Here is a 20,274-nt window from a genome sequence, read left to right on the forward strand (position 1 = left end):
GAGGAAAGACAACAAACAAACGCAACCTGTGGGAAAACCATCAAGCCTTTGGAAGAGGAAGTCGTTGATACTAACTCACTTCCAGGCAACAGAAACCACACAACGTGCAGAACCAGAGAAATGGCAGCTCACTTCGGATGTTCAGCCGGTTTCCTTGAATGCCTCTACAATAGTAAGAATGATAAAAAACGAGAGCCATGCTCAAAAGCTGACCTTATTTACATCCCTCGCTGGAAAAAGCTGGATGAGTGACTTCAGACTTTGTCTTACCAGGACACTTTTCCGTCTGGACCTCACAAGTCAAGCACACGCAGGCTTCTTTAGTGCTTAAAGAAAGAAAAACCTTAGAAATAAAGATCACTGCAGGACGACATGGGGTGATTTTGTCAATGGATGAAGACTCTCTCTTCCTCTTGAGTATAGAAGGACTGGCAGGGAGTCTTTCACTAAAATCTCTGATCCAATCCAGCAAAAAACATCACTTAAGGATCTTTCAACAGTTTCTGCATTTACACACCAATTATGGCGCCAAATGGAATTTAAAAGCACAAGGTGTATGATTTTATTTATTAAAACCTCTAAAAAACACACTACAACAGTTTTATTTAGTATTAAGCTGACTCCCAAATGTTTTGAAAAATGTTATGTCCAGAAAAATAAGCAGTTGTTAAATAGAAAACCAGATTGTGTCCTGTGTCTCTATGCAAATAATGTTATCATGTTTTTATTTGTATAAAGAAGGTAAATAACAAAGATTCTTTAATATGTTGTGTGTATGTTTGTTTTGACAACAAAGTTTTTATTTAGTCTTATAGTTTTTATTTATTTAGTTTATTTAGTTATATTTTAGTCTTCTGAATCACTTTAGTATTAGTATAGTTTTAGTCAACTTAATTTCATAAGATTGTAGTCGAGCAAGACTACTCTAGATTTTGTTAACTAAGATATATTTGGATTAAATTAAGTTTAATTCAAATATTGTACACATTTATTTATTCAATATATTATAGCTTAAAATTAAATAATATCTCATTATATACACCAAATAATCATCATCATGCATCACAAACCAATTTCCAGAAAAGGTCCCAGACTCGCATTTTGTGTAATTTTTATTAGTAAAAAAAAAAGTCAGTATATTTTTATTATGGTTGTCGTCATCATTACTTAATGTTTATTTAGTTTTCATCTCGTTTTTGTTGGTAGATACATGTTCGCCATGACAATTTAACGTCAACAAAATTAACACTCTATAATAGAGCTATGAACCTACACTGGTCTCACGGTTCGGTTACAATTATCATGCCATCGATTCGGTTTAATTCGATATCTCAGAGCATTTACAATGCTTTCTATACAAAGTTTTATATTTTCTTCACAGCACGGCAATTCTTGTATTAAAATGTATAAATATGTTTGTATTTATACTATTTGTAATACAATTTTGTCCTTTAATACAAACAGTCAGATATATAAACTGTATCTTTAAACAACACAAGCATTTATAGCAATTAAACATACTGTATATAAATATCCCGCTCGCTTTGTGAGCCTTGTCTACCAAGTTCTTACACCCCTTTGATTGGTCACACGCTCAACAGAAAGGGCTGCGATTGGCTCTCATATGCTGTTGCTCTTCACAGATGAGTGATACTGATAAATGGCAGTGGCAGGTATCAATGCAGGTCAAATGGGCCACAGTGAGAGAGAGAGGAGAGAGAGAGAAATGGAGTTTACTTTCATTTTTTCAATCGCAGTGCAATAGGGTCTTCTGCTGTAAGTGTCAGTCAAAGACTGTCCAGCAAACACACACAGTAAAATCGTGCACAGCTTCTGCATTTTTAAGTAGTTGGAGTGTTGTAAATACCCCCGCTCGCCTACCTTACTACAGTGACATAGCGCATATGAGATAAATGATGTCAGTATATAATAACCGGTTATGATTATTACTGAACCGATACTGAATTGTCTGCGTCTGCATCACGGTGTACCGAAGACAAAAAAATAATAATAATTTTGACACCCCTACTGTATAACAGAAGCCTGAAATGTATTTAGTCTAATAAAACAGCGCTGCTTCTTCTCCACATGATTACAAGCTTATGAAATTGTGTCATAATAAAAGTTCTGCTGCTTTTATGCCTCGTCGCGCTAATCTCTTTTTTTACTTCAATTACTTCAGTGCTCTTGTTTCACTTTGACAGCTGTCAGGCTTTTTACTTTAGCTCACTCATCAACATAATTTCTGCAGGAGTCTCGTAGGAAGTAATAAAGACCACAACTCCCATAATTCCACACACAGTCACTCTGCCATCAAAATATGCCTTTGTTTGCTATGAATTAAATGAAAATAATTACACACTGCACTTTTAATTTGTTTATATTAAACAATACAAAATTCTAGAGTAATTGTAACTAAGGACATTCATTCATTCATTTTCCTTTGTCTTAGTCCCTTATTTTATTAGGGGTCACCACAGCGGAATGAATCGCAAACTACTCTAACATATGTTCTATGCAACGGATGTCCTTCCAGCTGCAACCTAGTGCTGGAAAACACCCATACACTCTCATAAGCACACACACACATTCATACACTATGGCTAATTTTGTTTACCCAATTGGGTAACACTTTATTTAATGATCTATTTGAGTTTTAGTAGACTGTCTGCTTAATGTTGATACTGCTCCTTTAACAGACATTTAACTGACTATAAGCAACTTTGCGAGTGCATGTCAACTTACACTAACCCTAACCCCAACCTATCAGTCTACTTATAATCTACTGAGAATTGTTTGACATGTAGATGCAATGTAACTTAAATTCAACAAACGGAGCAATCTTAGTTTGATAATCCTAATTTACCTAAAAGAGAAAAATTTCAGTAACATTAACATCCAACTTTTTTTAAATAGTTATGTGCCAAGTTTTATACAGTGTATGTAAACTTTTGGTTACAACTGTATAAAACACGTATGTCTCATGAGTTCGGGCTAGAATTACTGTATATATCTAACATACTATATAAATCCATTAGTATGAATGGAACAGTCACACATTAGCATCATTAGACTCATTATATCAGCTCCACTAAGTTACATTCAACTCTAATAAAAGTGAATTCCAAAATGAGCAGCCAAACATGCAGTTGTACAAAGAGAGATGCAGAAAATTACGTATTCATTGAAATAGTGAAAGTGAATGAGAGGGGCCGCTCGGCACATTACGCTTCACGGCAAGCTGTGAAAAGACAACAGTGTGTTCAACCAGCCGAAAAACAAGCAAAACAGCCTTCGTTTAACACAGACAAAGACACCAGTCAAGGCGGTGAGACACGCATTAACAGCAAACGCCTGCAAAATCAGTCCCATTCTCTCCCATTCAGCTCATTTTCCACAATTCATTAAACTTTTTATAATGCTAAACCTTGCAATTTCCAGAAACAACAGCCCAAAGGTTTCATATTCATCAATGAGAAGTATACTAATGGCGCTCATCCAGTGTCCATCATTCCCGTGAGAGATTAACACAAACCAAACCATAGGATTTGGTGGTAAAAGAGGATAGTTTACATGAAAGCCTCCGCCTTGCTTTTTTTGTGGAGCTCATTAGAAAGATTTGAGGTTTTTAGGGAGGATTACAGTTTCTCTGTAACATAATATGGAGCAAATGAATGGCAAATGTGGTGAGTGTTCCAGGAGGGACGGTTATCGGAGGATTTTAAATGGTTGCAAATGATGTAAAGACAAAAAAGTACAATCTGCTTTTATTAAAAGTCATTTGTCTGTTTGTTATGATGTGCATTAAGCTGAATAATGTTGAATATAAATTGGAGATTAAGCAGAAAGTCATTCATAAAGCTCTGTGTGGTCTTTTAATATGAATGCTAGCTTTTATATAGACTGCTAACTTATGAACTCATTGTCAAAGTATCAAAACCTGGAGGAAATCCAAATCCTGAAGAACAAAATGGATGAAATTGGGTGTATTTGTGATCATATCAAGCTTAATTTATTTTATTTGGGTATTTTAGTCCAACTTTAACTATTTCTGGCTTACTAGACATGAAATATTGGCTATTACTTTGTGCTGTTATTACTATAGTGCGATTAATAAATTTGATATATTAATATAACTTTGCTAAATGTTCATTCATTTATTTTCCTTCAGCTTAGTCTCTTTCAAGGCTTTGGAAAAGTAATGGAAATTAGTTTAACAAATATTTGTAAACTTGAATAAAGATTAGTTGTCTTTACTTCTTTTCATTCTTTGGCCAAAAACATTCATTCATTAATTAATTAATTAATTAATTAATTAATTAATTCATTCATTCATTCGGCTTAGTCTCAATTTCAGAGGTGGCACAGCAGGAAAGGAGTGCTATGTGTAAGCATCATCCTAATAAATAATACATACAAAAGATATAAAAAAGAAAGATTGTTGTGTGTTTATGATGTGCTATAATACATTTAAACCTCCAATGTTTTTTGTATTATTATCTACCATATATACATAGATATTACATTATACATTAGGTCATGAAAATTTACTTGAATGTCCTGGAAAAATCCTAGGGTAATGAATGAAAAAAATTATAAAATCAAATCAATTAAATACAAATACCAATAACATTATTAAATGGGATACATTAATAATAATAATAACAAAAAAACATAACCACTGCCTAGGCCATAAACGTGCTAAAAATAAATGAAAATATAATACAATTATTTAAAAAACAAAAAACAATAAATTGATCAACTAAAAACTTGCAATTAAAAAAAATAAAAATAAATTTCTGGGACATATAGTAAATGCAAAAAAACAACATTTTTGTGTAGCTATGAGTAAAGAGTATTCTAAATTAAATGTAAATATAAAAATAAATATTAAAAACTGACAAAGTAATAATAATATAATGTCAATAATAATGAATAATAATAATGATAATGATATTAATAATAATCAACCACTGGGACATAAAAGTGGTCCAATTTTTATTGGATTCAGGTCAGGTGATTGGCTGGGCCATTCTACAGCTTGATTTTCTTTCTCTGAAAGCATTTGAGAGTTTCCTTGGCTGTGTTTTGGATCATTGTCTTGCTGAAATATCCACTCTGGTTTCATCATTATCACCCTGGTTATAAAGATGTTGAACTGAAGCAGCTAATATTTATTTACAATGAGGAAGGGCAGAGGGTTGCTGAAGAACTACTGAGAGATTTCAGCTGCTGTCTGGACTTGCCAGGACCTCCCTTTCTTCATGTGTTCAATACTTTTTTTCCTGTGTCATTTCATGTTATTACACATAATTTAATTATTTAGGTTTTCTTTGCCTATATGGATTTCTTTAATTGTTACCAACATCTGGTCAAATTTTCAAGTCAACAGCACCATTAGAAATATGTTTACAGACAGAAATGAATGTTGAATACTTATTTTCCCCACTTATTTTTCTAATAAAAACAAAAATTATATAACACTTAAACTGACTGTTGCTAAGGTAATATGTCTTATTTTCATTTAGTCTAATTTAAAACAAATAATTAAACTAATAAAAGTTGTTAAAAAACTTGGTCCCACTTTATGTTAAGTGGCCTTAACTAATATGTACTTACACAGGAATGAATAGTTTGTTACAATGTACTTATTGTGTAAATACATGTATTTATTGTGTACTTATGCTTGATTAAATACCTGTATTTAATTACATCTGTAATTAACTTCTGTAGCTACATTTGTAAAAACACTGTTGACCATCCCTTACACTTTAACCCACCCTTAAACCTACCCATGCCACCAAACCTGTCCATAAACCAACCCCTATCCCAACTCAAGAGCACCACAAGTGTTCTCAAATACATTATGAACACAGTTAATACATTGTAATTATTTTTTGATGCAAGTACATAGTAGTTAAGGACACTTAATATATAAAGTGGGACCAAAAACTTTATAAACCAATTTTCTTTCAATAATCTTACGATAGCCATTTTAATTTAATTAGCGAGTGCTCAGCTGTGGTTTGTGTTCATGTAGACGTTCAGCTCAACAATCACTCCTCAACAAGCAGTTTTGGAAAGTCTGGTTTGCTTCATAACCAAATAAGTGTAAAGACTCAATCTCAACCAAACACACCATCGACTCCCACAGAAACAGTGATCTTGAACATCACGCTCTGCTCCTCAACTCACGATCTGCTTCACAATCCATCATCAACAGACTCTCCTTCACATACCACAATGAAGAGAGACGGATGAAGTGTCCGCTTCGTCTGACAGGATCCAGGACTTCAGGCCACTTCTGACTTGAGGAGGGACGTGATGAGGAGCCTTCAAAGGCCAGAAGTTATAATAATATTTAAATCTGTGAAACATCTGCCTCACCTTCTCCAGGGCTCTGCTTTGTCTAATGCACAGCTCTGATGAGTAATCTTATATTTACTACACCTCATTGTTTCGTGCTTTAGTGAGTAAATTCCATCAATTCTTCAGGAGTTGACCTGATTCTTTTAACCATTTATCGCCAAGAAACAGGAGAAAGTAAAAAATAACAAATCTGTGTTTTTTTTAGAGTATGAATGTGCAAGGGCTGAACAGTTCATTCATTCATCCTAGCAACTGTATATAGACTAAATAAAAAACTAAGCAGAACAAGTCAAAACTGAACAAGCTAGTTTAACCCTTGTGCAGCTCAAATTTACCACTTTTGATATGTTCGGTATGAAAACATCCATGAAATTAAACTGCTGTAAAAATGCAACAGATATTTTTTTTCCCTTTTTCGAATAAATCTGCTAATCAACCTCAGTCCTGACCAAAACTACTGAATTGTTTAGAAAATTACAGGATTTTAACTGTTTAATTGCCAAATTCATAAATGATGTCACTGATTTGCTGAAAAAAAATAAATAAAAAAAAAATTAAAAAAAAATCACACAAAAAATGACGTATTTCCAATATAAAAAGTAATTGTGGACTGGATTTTTTTTCTTTTATCACAGTCTTGGACATGTGAGCAATTAGTAACAACATTGGCTTTGATGCATTGTTAGATTTTCATATTTTATTTCTCTAATTTACTGTTGTTGGCTGTTTTTGCCCCATTGACTTGCATAATTATGACCACATTTGATTGTGCATAAATACACAATCTTTGTTTTTGTTTACTCCATGTAGTTCTGAAAGCTGAGAATCATATTTAGATTTTCTCAAACACATGAAGATAAGTGCACAAAGGTCACTCACACACACTCACATACACACACTTTAATTTGCTGGTACAATGTTTCCTCTAGGATTTTTTTCCAGCTGTGGTGGCAGGTCTTTTACACAAATCTACCAACCACCTATGGTGTTATTTCAATGACAAATGGAGAGATGTCGTGAGCGCACAAGTCGAGATCCCATTTATGTAATAAGAGCATTTCCTTCATGCACAAAACGTCTTCCACTCCCCCTCAAATATACGCTTCTCAAGCGCAGATCTTCTTGTGTGCTCTCAAACAAATGCTGCTAAAGTGTGATTTAGTGCATGTATGCAATGAGTATATCTTTAACATTTATTAGATTTTCCGGGATTATTTATGTCTTCAATAGACCTACAGAGCTGTATTAGGCTAATGCGTCCTGAAGTAAAGTGAAACGGCTATAATCTCTAGTTAGATAAAGTAATTGCAGAACCACAGACCTTTATCTATAAATAAAGTATAATTATGGAAACTTCATCTTAACTGAAAGCTACGTCGTGTTTGCTGGCCTCATGCATCACACACCTGTCTGTCAGTCAGTCAGTCTGTCAGCATGTCACATTAAAGGGTTAAACAAATAACGTACAGCACTACTACGGTTACAGAAAAGTTTCCGCTATTATTATTCACTTACCTTTTAATGCGTTTTGGTCCGATTATAACCCGCTATTACAAAAACTACTGAATGTTTTGAATGAGAAGCTATAACGTAGCTGTGGCAGGATGAATTTTGGTGTGGTGCCCCACCATGGAAGAATGAATGTAATGGAAACCATGTGTTATACTCCATATAAAATCCTGAAACTAAGCTTCTTTGTGCAAAAGCCTATCTGAAGGGCCTATCTTAATTTTTAAAAAATGCATGGTTTTGCAATCAAAAAATGTAGTTATAATGGAAATCAATGGGGCATATACAGCCATCAACAGTAAAAAAAAAAGTAAAAAAAATTAAAGGCAACATTGTTTCACATATATCTAAATATAAATTTATATATATATATATATATATATATATATATATATATATATATATATATATATATATATATACACACACATACATACATACATACATACATATATATATATATATATATATATATATATATATATATATATATATATATATATATATATATATATATATATTTGATTCTAATTCCTGTTGTTACTAACACTCGCAAAACACGGGAGGTACGCTGCAGGCGTAATCCTCACAACCTTCGTTCTATACATGTATCTACTATTTCACAACTCTCTCTCTCTGTGGGCCTCTGGAATTGTCAATCAGCTATTAACAAGGCAGATTTTATTACCTCCATAGCTACATATTCTGACTATAATCTCATGGCTCTAACTGAGACCTGGTTGAGGCCGGAGGACATTGCTACACATGCTACTCTTTCTGCTAATTTCTTTTTCCCACACTCCTCGTCACACAGGGAGAGGGGGTGGGACTGGACTACTAATTTCCAAAGAATGGAAATTTACTCTGATACCGTCCCTGCCAACAATCAGCTCCTTTGAATTCCATGCAGTCACCATTATCCACCCCTTCTACATAAATGTGGTTGTCATCTACCGCCCACCAGGTAAATTAGGTCACTTCTTAGATGAACTGGATGTTCTTCTCTCATCTTTTTCTAATTTTGACACTCCCTTGTTGGTGCTAGGTGACTTCAACATTTACGTTGACAAACCGCAAGCTGCAGACTTTCAGACTCTGCTTGCCTCTTTTGACCTAAAAAGAGCACCTACCTCTGCTACCCACAAATCAGGTAATCAGCTAGACCTTATTTACAGACGACACTGCTTCACTGATCAAACAATAGTAACTCCACTACAAATATCGGATCATTTCCTTCTGTCTCTCAACATCCACATTACTCCTGAGCCGCCACACACTCCAACACTGGTTACCTTTTGCAGAAACCTACGATCTCTCTCACCCAATAGACTATCCACCATTGTTTCAGACTCTCTTCCTCCATCTCGCAAACTCACTGCACTTGATTCGAACAGTGCCACTGATACACTCTGCTCCACACTAGCATCTTGTCTAGACCGATTATGTCCTCTTGCATCCAGGCCAGCCCGTGCCAGTCCTCCTGCACCCTGGCTCTCGGATGTTCTCCATGATCATCGCTCAAAACTTTGGGCTGCAGAGAGAATTTGGCGGAAAACTAAAAATCTTGCACATCTCTTAACATACCAAACTCTTCTGTCCTCTTTCTCAGCTGAGGTTACTTCTGCAAAGCAGACATATTTCCGTCAGAAAATCAACAATGCCACTAATCCTCGCCTACTTTTTAAAACATTTTCCTCCCTCCTCTATCCTCCTCCTCCACCCGCATCCTCCACACTTACTACTGATGACTTTGCTACATTCTTTTGCACCAAAACTGCAAAAATCAGTGCTCAATTTGCTGCACCTACAACAAACACGCAAGATACAAAACCAACACCACACACACTCACCTCTTTTTCTCAGCTCTCTGAGTCTGAGGTGTCCAAACTCGTGCTATCTAGCCATGCAACCACCTGTCCACTCGATCCCATTCCCTCTCATCTCTTGCAAGCCATCTCTCCTGCAGTCATACCAACACTGACTCACATAATTAACACATCTCTTGACTCTGGTTTATTCCACACTTCATTTAAGCAGGCTAGGGTAACCCCACTGGTAAAGAAACCCAACCTGGACCATACGCTACTTGAAAACTACAGACCGGTATCCCTGCTTCCATTCATGGCCAAGATTCTGGAGAAAGTAGTGTTCAATCAAGTTCTGGACTTTCTTACTCAAAACAATCTCATGGACAACAAGCAATCCGGCTTTAAGAAAGGCCACTCAACTGAGACTGCCCTGCTCTCGGTCGTGGAGGATCTCAGACTGGCTAAAGCAGACTGTAAATCATCAGTCCTCATTTTGCTTGACTTGTCAGCTGCTTTTGACACTGTCAACCACCAGATCCTGCTATCTACGCTCGAGTCACTGGGCGTTGCGGGCACTGTTATACAATGGTTCAGATCTTACCTCTCTGACAGGTCATTCAGGGTGTCTTGGGAAGGGGAGAGGTGTCCAACCTACAGCATCTAAACACTGGGGTACCTCAAGGCTCTGTTCTTGGGCCACTTCTCTTCTCCATCTACACATCATCTCTAGGACCAGTCATCCAGAGACATGGATTCTCCTACCACTGCTATGCTGATGATACCCAGCTATACCTCTCTTTTCATCCTGATGATCCCTCGGTTCCAGCTCGTATCTCAGCCTGCCTGTTGGATATTTCACACTGGATGAAAGATCATCATCTTCAGCTGAACCTCGCAAAAACGGAAATGCTTGTAGTTTCTGCCAACTCGACTCTACATCATAACTTTTCAATCCAGATGGATGGGGCAACCATTACTGCATCCAAAATGGTGAAAAGCCTTGGAGTAATGATTGATGACCAACTAAACTTCTCTGACCACATTTCTAGAACAGCTCGATCGTGCAGATTCGCACTCTATAACATCAGAAAGATCCGACCCTTCTTATCTGAACATGCAGCTCAACTCCTTGTTCAAGCTCTTGTTCTCTCCAAACTGGATTACTGCAACTCTCTACTAGCTGGGCTTCCAGCTAACTCTATCAAGCCTCTTCAACTGCTCCAGAATGCAGCAGCACGAGTTGTCCTCAATGAACCTAAACGAGCACATGTCACTCCGCTGCTCATCCGTTTGCACTGGCTGCCAGTTGCTGCTTGCATCAAATTCAAAGCTCTGATGTTTGCCTACAAAGTGACCTCTGGCATGTTTGCCTACAAAGTGACCTCTGGCCTTGCTCCTTCTTATCTGCTCTCACTTCTGCAGATCTATGTGCCCTCCAGGAACTTGCGTTCTGTGAATGAACGTCGCCTCGTGGTTCCATCCCAAAGAGGGAAGAAATCACTTCCGTGAACTCTCGCGTTCAATCTGCCCAGTTGGTGGAATGAACTCCCTAACTGCATTAGAACAGCAGAGTCACTCGCTACTTTCAAGAAACGACTAAAAACTCAACTATTTAGTCTCCACTTCACTTCCTAATCTGCAATTGCCTCTTTGAATATCACACTAACTGTACAAAAAAAAAAAAAAAATACTAACACTACTAATACTTCCCTTCTTAGACTTTACAGACCTGAAACTTGCCTATAGCACTTATTCATTGTTGCTCTTAGTTGTGTAAATTACTTCCTTGTCCTCATTTGTAAATCGCTTTGGATAAAAGCGTCTGCTAAATGACTTTATATATATATATATATATATATATATATATATATATATATATATATATATATATATATATATATATATATATATAAAATATATATATATATATATATATATATATATATATATATATATATATATATAAATAAATAAATCCATAATTTCTTTTTATATTGAAAGTACATAATTTTCTGTGTTTTTTCACCATACTGACATCATTTATGAATTTGGCGATTAAAGAGTTAAAATTTGTAATTTTCTAAATAATTGAGTAGTTCTGATCCGGACTGAGGTTGATTAACAGATTTATGCAAAAACAACTTACTTTTTTTTTCAGCAGTTTAATGTAGTGGATGTTTTCATCCCAAAAATAACAAAAGGGTAGTCCATTTAATGGTATCATTGAATTTAAAGAAAAATAATTCAAGGTATTTTCTCAAAATATGTGTCTATTCTGGTAGCTGAAAAACTGAAAAAGTTATGACCAAATTAAGACTAAAAATCACCCCAGAGTAAATGAACACATCCCCATCAGTACATAAGAGTTAATGAAAATAAAAACAATTAAGATAACTGAACAAAAGAAAAATAAACCTAAAGAGAACAAAACAAATATATAAAAAAGCATCAGAACCGCAAAAATCAAAACAAAAGAGAAGTAAAAAGAGAACAAAGCAAAAAATAAAACAATAATAACTAGCAAAAAGCAAAACAGAACAAAAATGAAAACAAAATTAAACTTAAAAAAAAAATCAAAATCAAAAAGAGACCAAAACAAAACTAAACAAGAAAGAGAAAAATAAACAAAATAGAGAAATAAAGAATGAAAATAAATAAACCGTATTAAAATTACAAAACAAACAAAACAATAAAAACAAGCAAAAGAGGCCAAAACAAAACTTAAGAAGAAAGAGAAGAAACTAAATAGAAAAATTGGAGAAATAAAAAAAATATTAATAAACAAAAACAGAACTAAACAAATTAAAAGAAAACAGAAAAAAACTAAATAGAAAACTAAACTAAATAACACAAAATAAGTCAAAAGAGACAAAGCAAAGCAAAGCTAGGAAAGAAGCATCAGTCTTTCATTATAACCAAAAATAAAATTCTCGAAAAAACATCCTGCAAGTAAAAATCTGAATTATTAATGTCATCTAATTTTTATACATTCATAAATCTAAATATTGTAAAATAAATAAATAAATAAACTCCATAAACCCAACATGATATCTTTTTTTAGCCATTCCAAAATCAAATGGCAGTAAAAACATTTAAACTATATATTTTAATTTCTTGATAATACAGCGCTGAGAAATAAGTTGTATATCAAGACTACATGTCTTCACATACTGTCAAGGGGAAATAAATTACTGCCTTGTTATCCGCAGGAAGTTTCTGCTTCTTCTCGGCATCCAAAAAAGCTCAAAAAGTAAATTGCGCACAACATGGAACAATTTATGCTCGGTTAATCTACAATTGTCTGGTGGGGGCCATTTAGAGCAATTCAAACTGATATCTGAGGCGCCGGATTCCCATTTCTGCGCCTGTTATAATGTCCAAAATCACCACAAAGCATCTGAAAAGAGACATTCTGAGGTCAGCCATTGTCTTACAGAAATCTTCTATGTGCATTTGCAATTCTGAAGCCACAGTCAAATCTGAGAAAAAATGTACAATTAGCAATCCACCAATTTACCTTTTACCTCTGTAAGCTTTAAGGAAAGACATTACAGGCTTGCCCTCCAAGATTTTGGCCTTTTTGGCCTTCCATCAAGTATGTATTTCAGTCTAATTTATAGTATACAGGTATATAAAAAATATTTATTGTTCGTTTTGTCAGACTTCATCAATTTCTGTTCAAGATTTCAACCACAATACTCATTTTTCAAGGTGGTTTTCTCAAAATTATTCATAAATCTGAACACTTCATCTCCACTTCTGCATTTTTATATCTATCAAACTGATTCATCCAAATTCATTCATTCATTCATTTTCCTTCAGCTTAGTCTCTATTTCAGAAGTCGCCACAGCGGAATGAACCTCCAACTATTCCAGCATATGTTTAACACATCGGTTAACCTTCCAGCCACAACCCAGTATTGGGAAACATCCATACACACTCACATTCACACACACACACACACACACTCATACACTACAGACAATTTAGTTTATTCAATTGACCTATACCACATGTCTTTTGACTGTGGGGAAAACCAGTGCACCCGCAACCCACAAGAACACGGGGAGAACATGCAAGCTCCACACAGAAATGCCAACTGGCCCAGCCCGGACTTGAACCAGCAACCTTCCATAGCAACCACAAAGCAGTACCTGAATAACCACCAAGTACTCCAATGACAGCAAACAATAACATCCTAGAAACCCATTTAAATACCCTATAATTTGCACAGCAACACATTAGCAATAACAACCGAAAGGATATCCAAGCAACAGCATATAAATCCTCTAACAAAAACCACAGCAACACCCTAGCAACCACCAAAGTTCAAACTAGCAACCACAAAATGACAAAACAGAACAGAACAAAACTAAAAATATGAAGTAAACTGAAGAAAATCATAGAATCCAAGAGAACAAAAATAACCAAAAATAAAACAAATCAAAGGGGAGAAAAATTTAAGAATAAAAATCAAAGAACAAAAAAAATTCCAACAGAGGCGTTCATTCGTTCATAAAATGCCTGATTATAAAGATTTAGTTCTGCTAAAACTATGATTTTTTAAATTTACTTTTGCAGTGTTTTTAAAATTATGTGGTGATACATTGATTGCCACAATCCCCTTTGTAAAATCATTTGACTCTAATGTCATTCCACTTCAAGATTGCTACAAAAAAAAAGATTTTTGCGACTAAAATGCCTGATTTCGTGATAAATTTTTGCTAAATTTGCACCAAACTTTGTGGCAATTTTCATTGTTATCCCAAAATCTGTGGAAAAATCTGCAGTAATTAAAAAAAATAAATTGCAAGCTCCACAAAATGCTGCAATGTTTGCTTTATTTTACATTAAATTTAGAAATTGCAGAATCGCGAAATCCTAGAGGATCCTTAATATGTCATAAAAATTAACAAATTAGCCTCATTCTGAAAACGTAGCCATATAAACAGTTGAAGTCAGAATTATTAGCCCCCTTTTATTTTTTTATTCTTTAAACATTTCACAAATTATGTTTAACAGAGCAATTAAATTTTCACAGTAATATGTCTGATAATATATTTTTCTTATGGAGAAAGTCTTATTTGTTTTATTTCGACTAGAGATTTGCATTTTTTCAAAATCACTTTAAGGTCAAAATTATTAACCCCTTTAAGCTATTTATTTTTTTTGACTGTTTACAGTACAAACCATCGTTATACAATAACTTATACAATATACAATAACCTCCCAAGTTAACCTAATTAATCTAGTTAAGCCTTTAAATGTCACTTTAAGCTGTATAAAAGTGTCTTGAATAATATCTAGTAAAATATTATTTACTGTCATCATGGCAAAGATAAAATAAATCAGTTATTAGAAAAGAGTTTTTAAAACTATTTTGTTTAGAAATGTGTTGAAATCTTCTCTTCGTTAAACAGAAATTGGGGAAAAATAAACAGGGGCGCTAATAATTCAGGAGGGCTAGTAATTCTGACTTCAACTGTACATTTCTGGAGAGGAATTATGTAGCTAGAAATAAATAAAACGAACACTACGGGGCAGTATGATGGTGTTCCTTTTCACGCTTACCAGCTTACTGTTTACATCCGTATGGACGGCTTTCTCGCTGTTATCAGTTTGTCCAGTGGTTTGCCACATATGTCAGCGGACTTGAGATGCAGGAAGGAGTTGAACGCAATGACGAGGTTCCATTCCAGTGAAGAACGGTTTCAAGAAGCAGGTAAGACAAAATTAAAAAATAAAATAAACAAGTAAATAACAATGTGAGAATGTGGTAAAATCTGAAAACATTGTAAAAATCATGGGGCTTTTCTTATTCTGGATTGCTTTTGAAAACACTCTCGGTTGGGTATCGGAAAGAATCGATTGGTCAGCCAGTCAGTCAGTCGACAGTGGCTTCTGGAGGATTTACACGACAGCACGTATGAATGGCACTCACAAGAGAAATTTGAGATCTAAAAAAAACTTACTCAGTGGCCTCTGGTGGATTCGCAAAAAACAAAAACTGCAAAAAAACATACCTCCTGTGATGTATTTGGCGCTCTTCAGAAATATATATTAGGGTATGTTTTCAGAATGAGCCTGGGTTAAAAAATAAAGCAAGAATGTGTAACCTAAATTCTGATTTCTAGAAATCTATGCATATTAGTGGATACTTAATAACAATGCTATTAATAATGCCTTATTTGCATATTTAAAGATCTGTATAAAGATTTTATAAAACTTGAAATACAAAAAATATTCCCAATTCTCAGTGTTATCAATCAATTGGGGAAGTACAGTATTATGAAATCTGCTTAATATTTTTACCCTATTCACCTGTAGCATCTCGCCTTAAATCAACACATGCTTCATCTGACTGTCAGGCGCATTATACGCCTCGCCACATTCAAATAAACAGCCCTTAGTCTGTGTATTTTAAAAAGCCAGGGGGTAGGGGTCCAGCATGTGCGATGCGAAATTTAAATGTTTGAAAATACAATTTAGACAAATAACCCCTGCTCTGGGGAGAGGACGAACCAAGCGAATCGGCCCGTTTCAGGAATCCTAATGGAATGTTGTGGTGTTCATTCCAGACAGCTGATTTTGAGTGGGAGTCAAACAATACATGCTGCATATTTCTCAAAAACTATGAAAAAACAACTGTCTGGATGGCTCTGTAATGTTCCTGAGAGGATCTGAATTACAAACCGCCAACCAGTGCGCCATTGGCGGTTCCAGTGGAATGGGAAATTTAAAACACAATGTGCAGAATTCCAGCTCATTTCCTCTTTTCCACGGATTCCGCAAGCCATTCCTGCTAGTAATTGTGAGGACAACTAAACAACGTTTCATGACCTCTGGGTGGGGAAAGGCCTCCAGCTCAATCACCCCCTTGTTTTTGCACTCTTTAAAACACAGCATGAACCTGCCGGGCGAAGGATGGTGATGATTTTCCCATTGGATGTTTGGTTAAGATCCACGCAGGAGATTTCCTCTCAAGACTTCACTGCAAACACATCTAGCTGAGAGGAGTATTGTTTGGAAGCTGCTGGTTTTAGAGAGCCAACCGTGTGTGGAAAGACTGCAGTTTGAGTTTGTCTGAAAGCTGAAACTTAAGTAGATTGATAGCTTGATGGTTGCTTTGAGGATATAGTGCTTAAAGGTCCCATGAATAAAAAAAAAATGTTTGTATATGAGTGTATCAGTATGTTAATCTTAAGGATATCTATAAGCTAGTGTGCTCCAAAACAATGACAAAATAGCACTTAGAAGATATGAAATGTTCAAAGCTTGCAGTTTGTCACTTCTGTCTGAATGGATCAACAAAATTTTGACATCACCTCATACTTCAGTTTATTAAATCGTGACCAATCAAATGCTTTCTAGTATCTGACATACCCCCTTCAAGACGCTTCTCATTTGCTTTTCATTTGATGGGTTTAATCTCAACCACTCTCACGACAGACAGACAGACAGACAGACAGACAGACAGATAGATCTTGTTTACTTTTGATAGCAATACTATGGTCAGCCGCTTTTAAATCTTGATGGAAGGCACCAAATTCGTAAAGTGAGAAAGAGAAAAAAAGAAAGAGATGGATGGATAGATAGATGGATATATGGATGGATGAATTTATGAATTCATTTTATTTAACGGGGACAATGCTCAATAATCAACAGTAAAACTGTAAATAAGCCAGAGTTAGCCACAATGGCTAATTTTCATCTGTTGCCCCCTGCCAGATTTTAAAAGGCAACCTAAAATAAAAAAACACGTCATTACACAAACAAAAACAGTAAAGTTACATATGACAAATGGATGGATGGATGGATGGACGGACAGATGGACAGGTGGAAAAACAGACAGCCACATAGATATACTAGACAGATCTACTAGATATTAACTACTATGCTATTTAGGGTGGTTTCTAAATTGCTGCTATATGTGGTTGCTAGGGTATAACCAACGCAATTTCACGGCAATTCGTAAGTTTTTGATTTAGTGGCTAATTTATATGAATTCATACAATCTAATTCGTACAATTTAGTAAGATTTTTTCATGTCGGTTGGGGTTAGGTGCCACACCTCCTTATTAAACCCGTACAAGTTCGTACACCTGAACTCTGACTGAACTGAACTGAGTACCTAGGTGGCCGCCTAGGGCGGCAGAATAGAGAGGGCGGCATCCGAACACCACCCGCACCACCCATGTCCTCAGTTAATGTTATATCCACGCCTAGGGCAGCAGAATAGAGAGGGCAGAGTCCGCAACACCTCACTGAGGTGAGCCTGTTGCGTCTCCCCCGGTCTTCACTTTGATAACCAGTCACTTTTGTTTTCACTTTCGGGCAGAGGGCGGCGTGATCGTCCTTTGCCTAGAGCGGCAGTTCAGCTTGCTCTGGCCCTGATGCTACTGTACCTTTTAAAACTATTAAAACTTTTTATGCTAGACTTTCTAAAGCCAACAAGAAAATATGTGTATAAACGTTACTATAGCTGCTTTTATTTTAAATAATGATCAAATGTACACTAAATATACAGTAGTTTGTTCTTACTGTCATTCATTCATTCATTCATTTTCTTTTCGGCTAAGTCCCTTTAATAATCTGGGGTCGCCACAGCAGAATGAACCACCAACTTATCCAGCACGTTTTATGCAGCGGATGCCCTTCCAACTGCAACCTATCTCTGGGAAACATCCATACACTCACACTCATACACAAATGATAATTTAGCCTACCCAATTCACCTGTACCGCATGTCTTTGGACTGTAGGGGAAACCAGAGCACCCGGAGGAAACCCACGCAAATGCAGGGAGAACATGCAAACTCCACACAAAAACGCCAACTGACCCAGCCGAGGCTCAAACTAGCAGCGTTTTTGATGTGAGGCGACAGCACTACCTACTGCGCAAGGCGTCGCCCTTGTTCTTACTGTCTTGATTACATAATTTATTATACTATAGAACAGGATAAGAAATATTCTTGTATCATTTCCAGATAATTGGATGCTGTGTTTCATTTCTGTGATTCACTTAACTGTCTATGGAGAAAACAAACTAGAAAAATAGCAAGGAAAAGGTGGACAGCACTCCATTAAAGCTCATCCCTTTTCTATATTGGGAGTTTTACAACAAAGCAGTAACTAAAGGGAGCTTGTTAACATTTGCGTCTAGACACATCATGTTGCTTTGTGTTTTTATTTAGTCTGAGATGAGTGAACGCCAGGCAACACCTGCTGGACGTAAAAGCAGTTTGTTTCAGTATAAAAACACAAACAATCACTTTAATCCCTGTTTTGGATCCAAAACAAAGTCTTCACAACAAAGACTGTTGTATAATAATGAATATGTGTGTAAACAACACGCTTTGAACAAAAACCATAAATACTGAAGAGAAATCAAAAGTGTTTTGTCTACAAGTCAGATAAAAAATAGCTGTTTCATGTAAAAAAACATGTAAACCCCTCATTCATCACGTCCCATTATAAACCAATAATAGAGCAAACACCCATTCATTAAAGCAACAGTTCACCCCAAAAATCTAAATTGTCATCATTTAGTCACCCTACACGTGTTTCAAACACAGAAGAAAATTTATATTGTATTCATTTATTTATATATTATAATTATTTTTAGAGGTTTTTTACCTTTAATTGGGATATGACAGTGAAGGTTAAAGACAAGAAATGATAGGAGCAGAGAGACATGAAGGATCTGCAAAGAACCTCGAGCCAGGAATCTAACTCAGGTCACTATGAGCATCATGGTGCTATATGTTGGTGCACTTAACCACTAGGCCAGGGCTATTCAATTGGTGGTCTTTGTGCTGAAATTGGCCCCTGAGGCAATTTTTTTCAGTCCTCCAAATAGGCTAGTGTGACCACCAAAAATAAATTTAGTTCAGTCGAAAAACGGCCGCTATAGTTATAAAGTGACGTGAGTCTGTTCAATAAAGCACAAACTGCAGTTGAAGGCTGCGCATACAGTGAGTCACCTAAAATTATTAGTGGCGTGAGCTGCCAAAAACATTTGGATATGTTTGTAGAAAAGTCCTTTTGTACAATGCACTGATATTGTTAATACAGATGCAACAATTAGCCAATTTCACTATTAACCACACTTTAATTCACAGTTAATTAATAATAAAGGCTTCTCAACGCCGCATTTCTGTTGCATGGTACGAAACTACTGCAACTAAATAAAGTTATGCCACCTGTGCGCTAGTTAAATGTTCTGAGCTTATACAGCAAGGCTAATACGCAAGCGCACTGGATTAACTATAGCAGACGGCTATTCACATATCGCATCTTTTCCAATGCAAGTTTATTTTCAATGTAATAATATATGCCAATATGCATGTACAAGCGGAGCGACACCCAGTAGAAAACATCTCATGCTGTAGCGTAGCTTTCAGTGCAATGTAAACAAATATGTGTTAGACGAATTACTATGAATTATTATGTATGTATGAACGCAGATGATAACAACAGTACATTTAAATACTTAGCTAATATTCATTCATTCATTTTCTTGTCGGCTTAGTCCCTTTATTAATCCGGGGTCGCCACAGAGGAATGAACCGCCAACTTATCCAGCATG

At 35.7% G+C, this 20,274-nt stretch overlaps 2 protein-coding genes across 3 annotated transcripts in view; one reads left to right on the top strand and one right to left on the bottom strand.

The window, feature by feature from the left end:
* Positions 1-20,274, bottom strand: part of si:dkey-49n23.1 — a 125,110-nt gene that overhangs the window by 79,927 nt on the left and 24,909 nt on the right. The gene's annotated exons all lie outside the window — the stretch shown is intronic.
* Positions 8,644-11,472, top strand: LOC141380091 (uncharacterized). Its single transcript, XM_073936774.1, has 2 exons — positions 8,644-8,842; positions 8,924-11,472. The coding sequence occupies exons 1-2, from the start codon at positions 8,644-8,646 to the stop codon at positions 10,348-10,350; spliced, it is 1,626 nt and encodes a 541-aa protein (XP_073792875.1). The 3' UTR covers positions 10,351-11,472.

Source organism: Danio rerio, chromosome 22, assembly GCF_049306965.1.
Source record: "Danio rerio strain Tuebingen ecotype United States chromosome 22, GRCz12tu, whole genome shotgun sequence".
NCBI classification, from domain to species: Eukaryota; Metazoa; Chordata; class Actinopteri; order Cypriniformes; family Danionidae; genus Danio; species Danio rerio.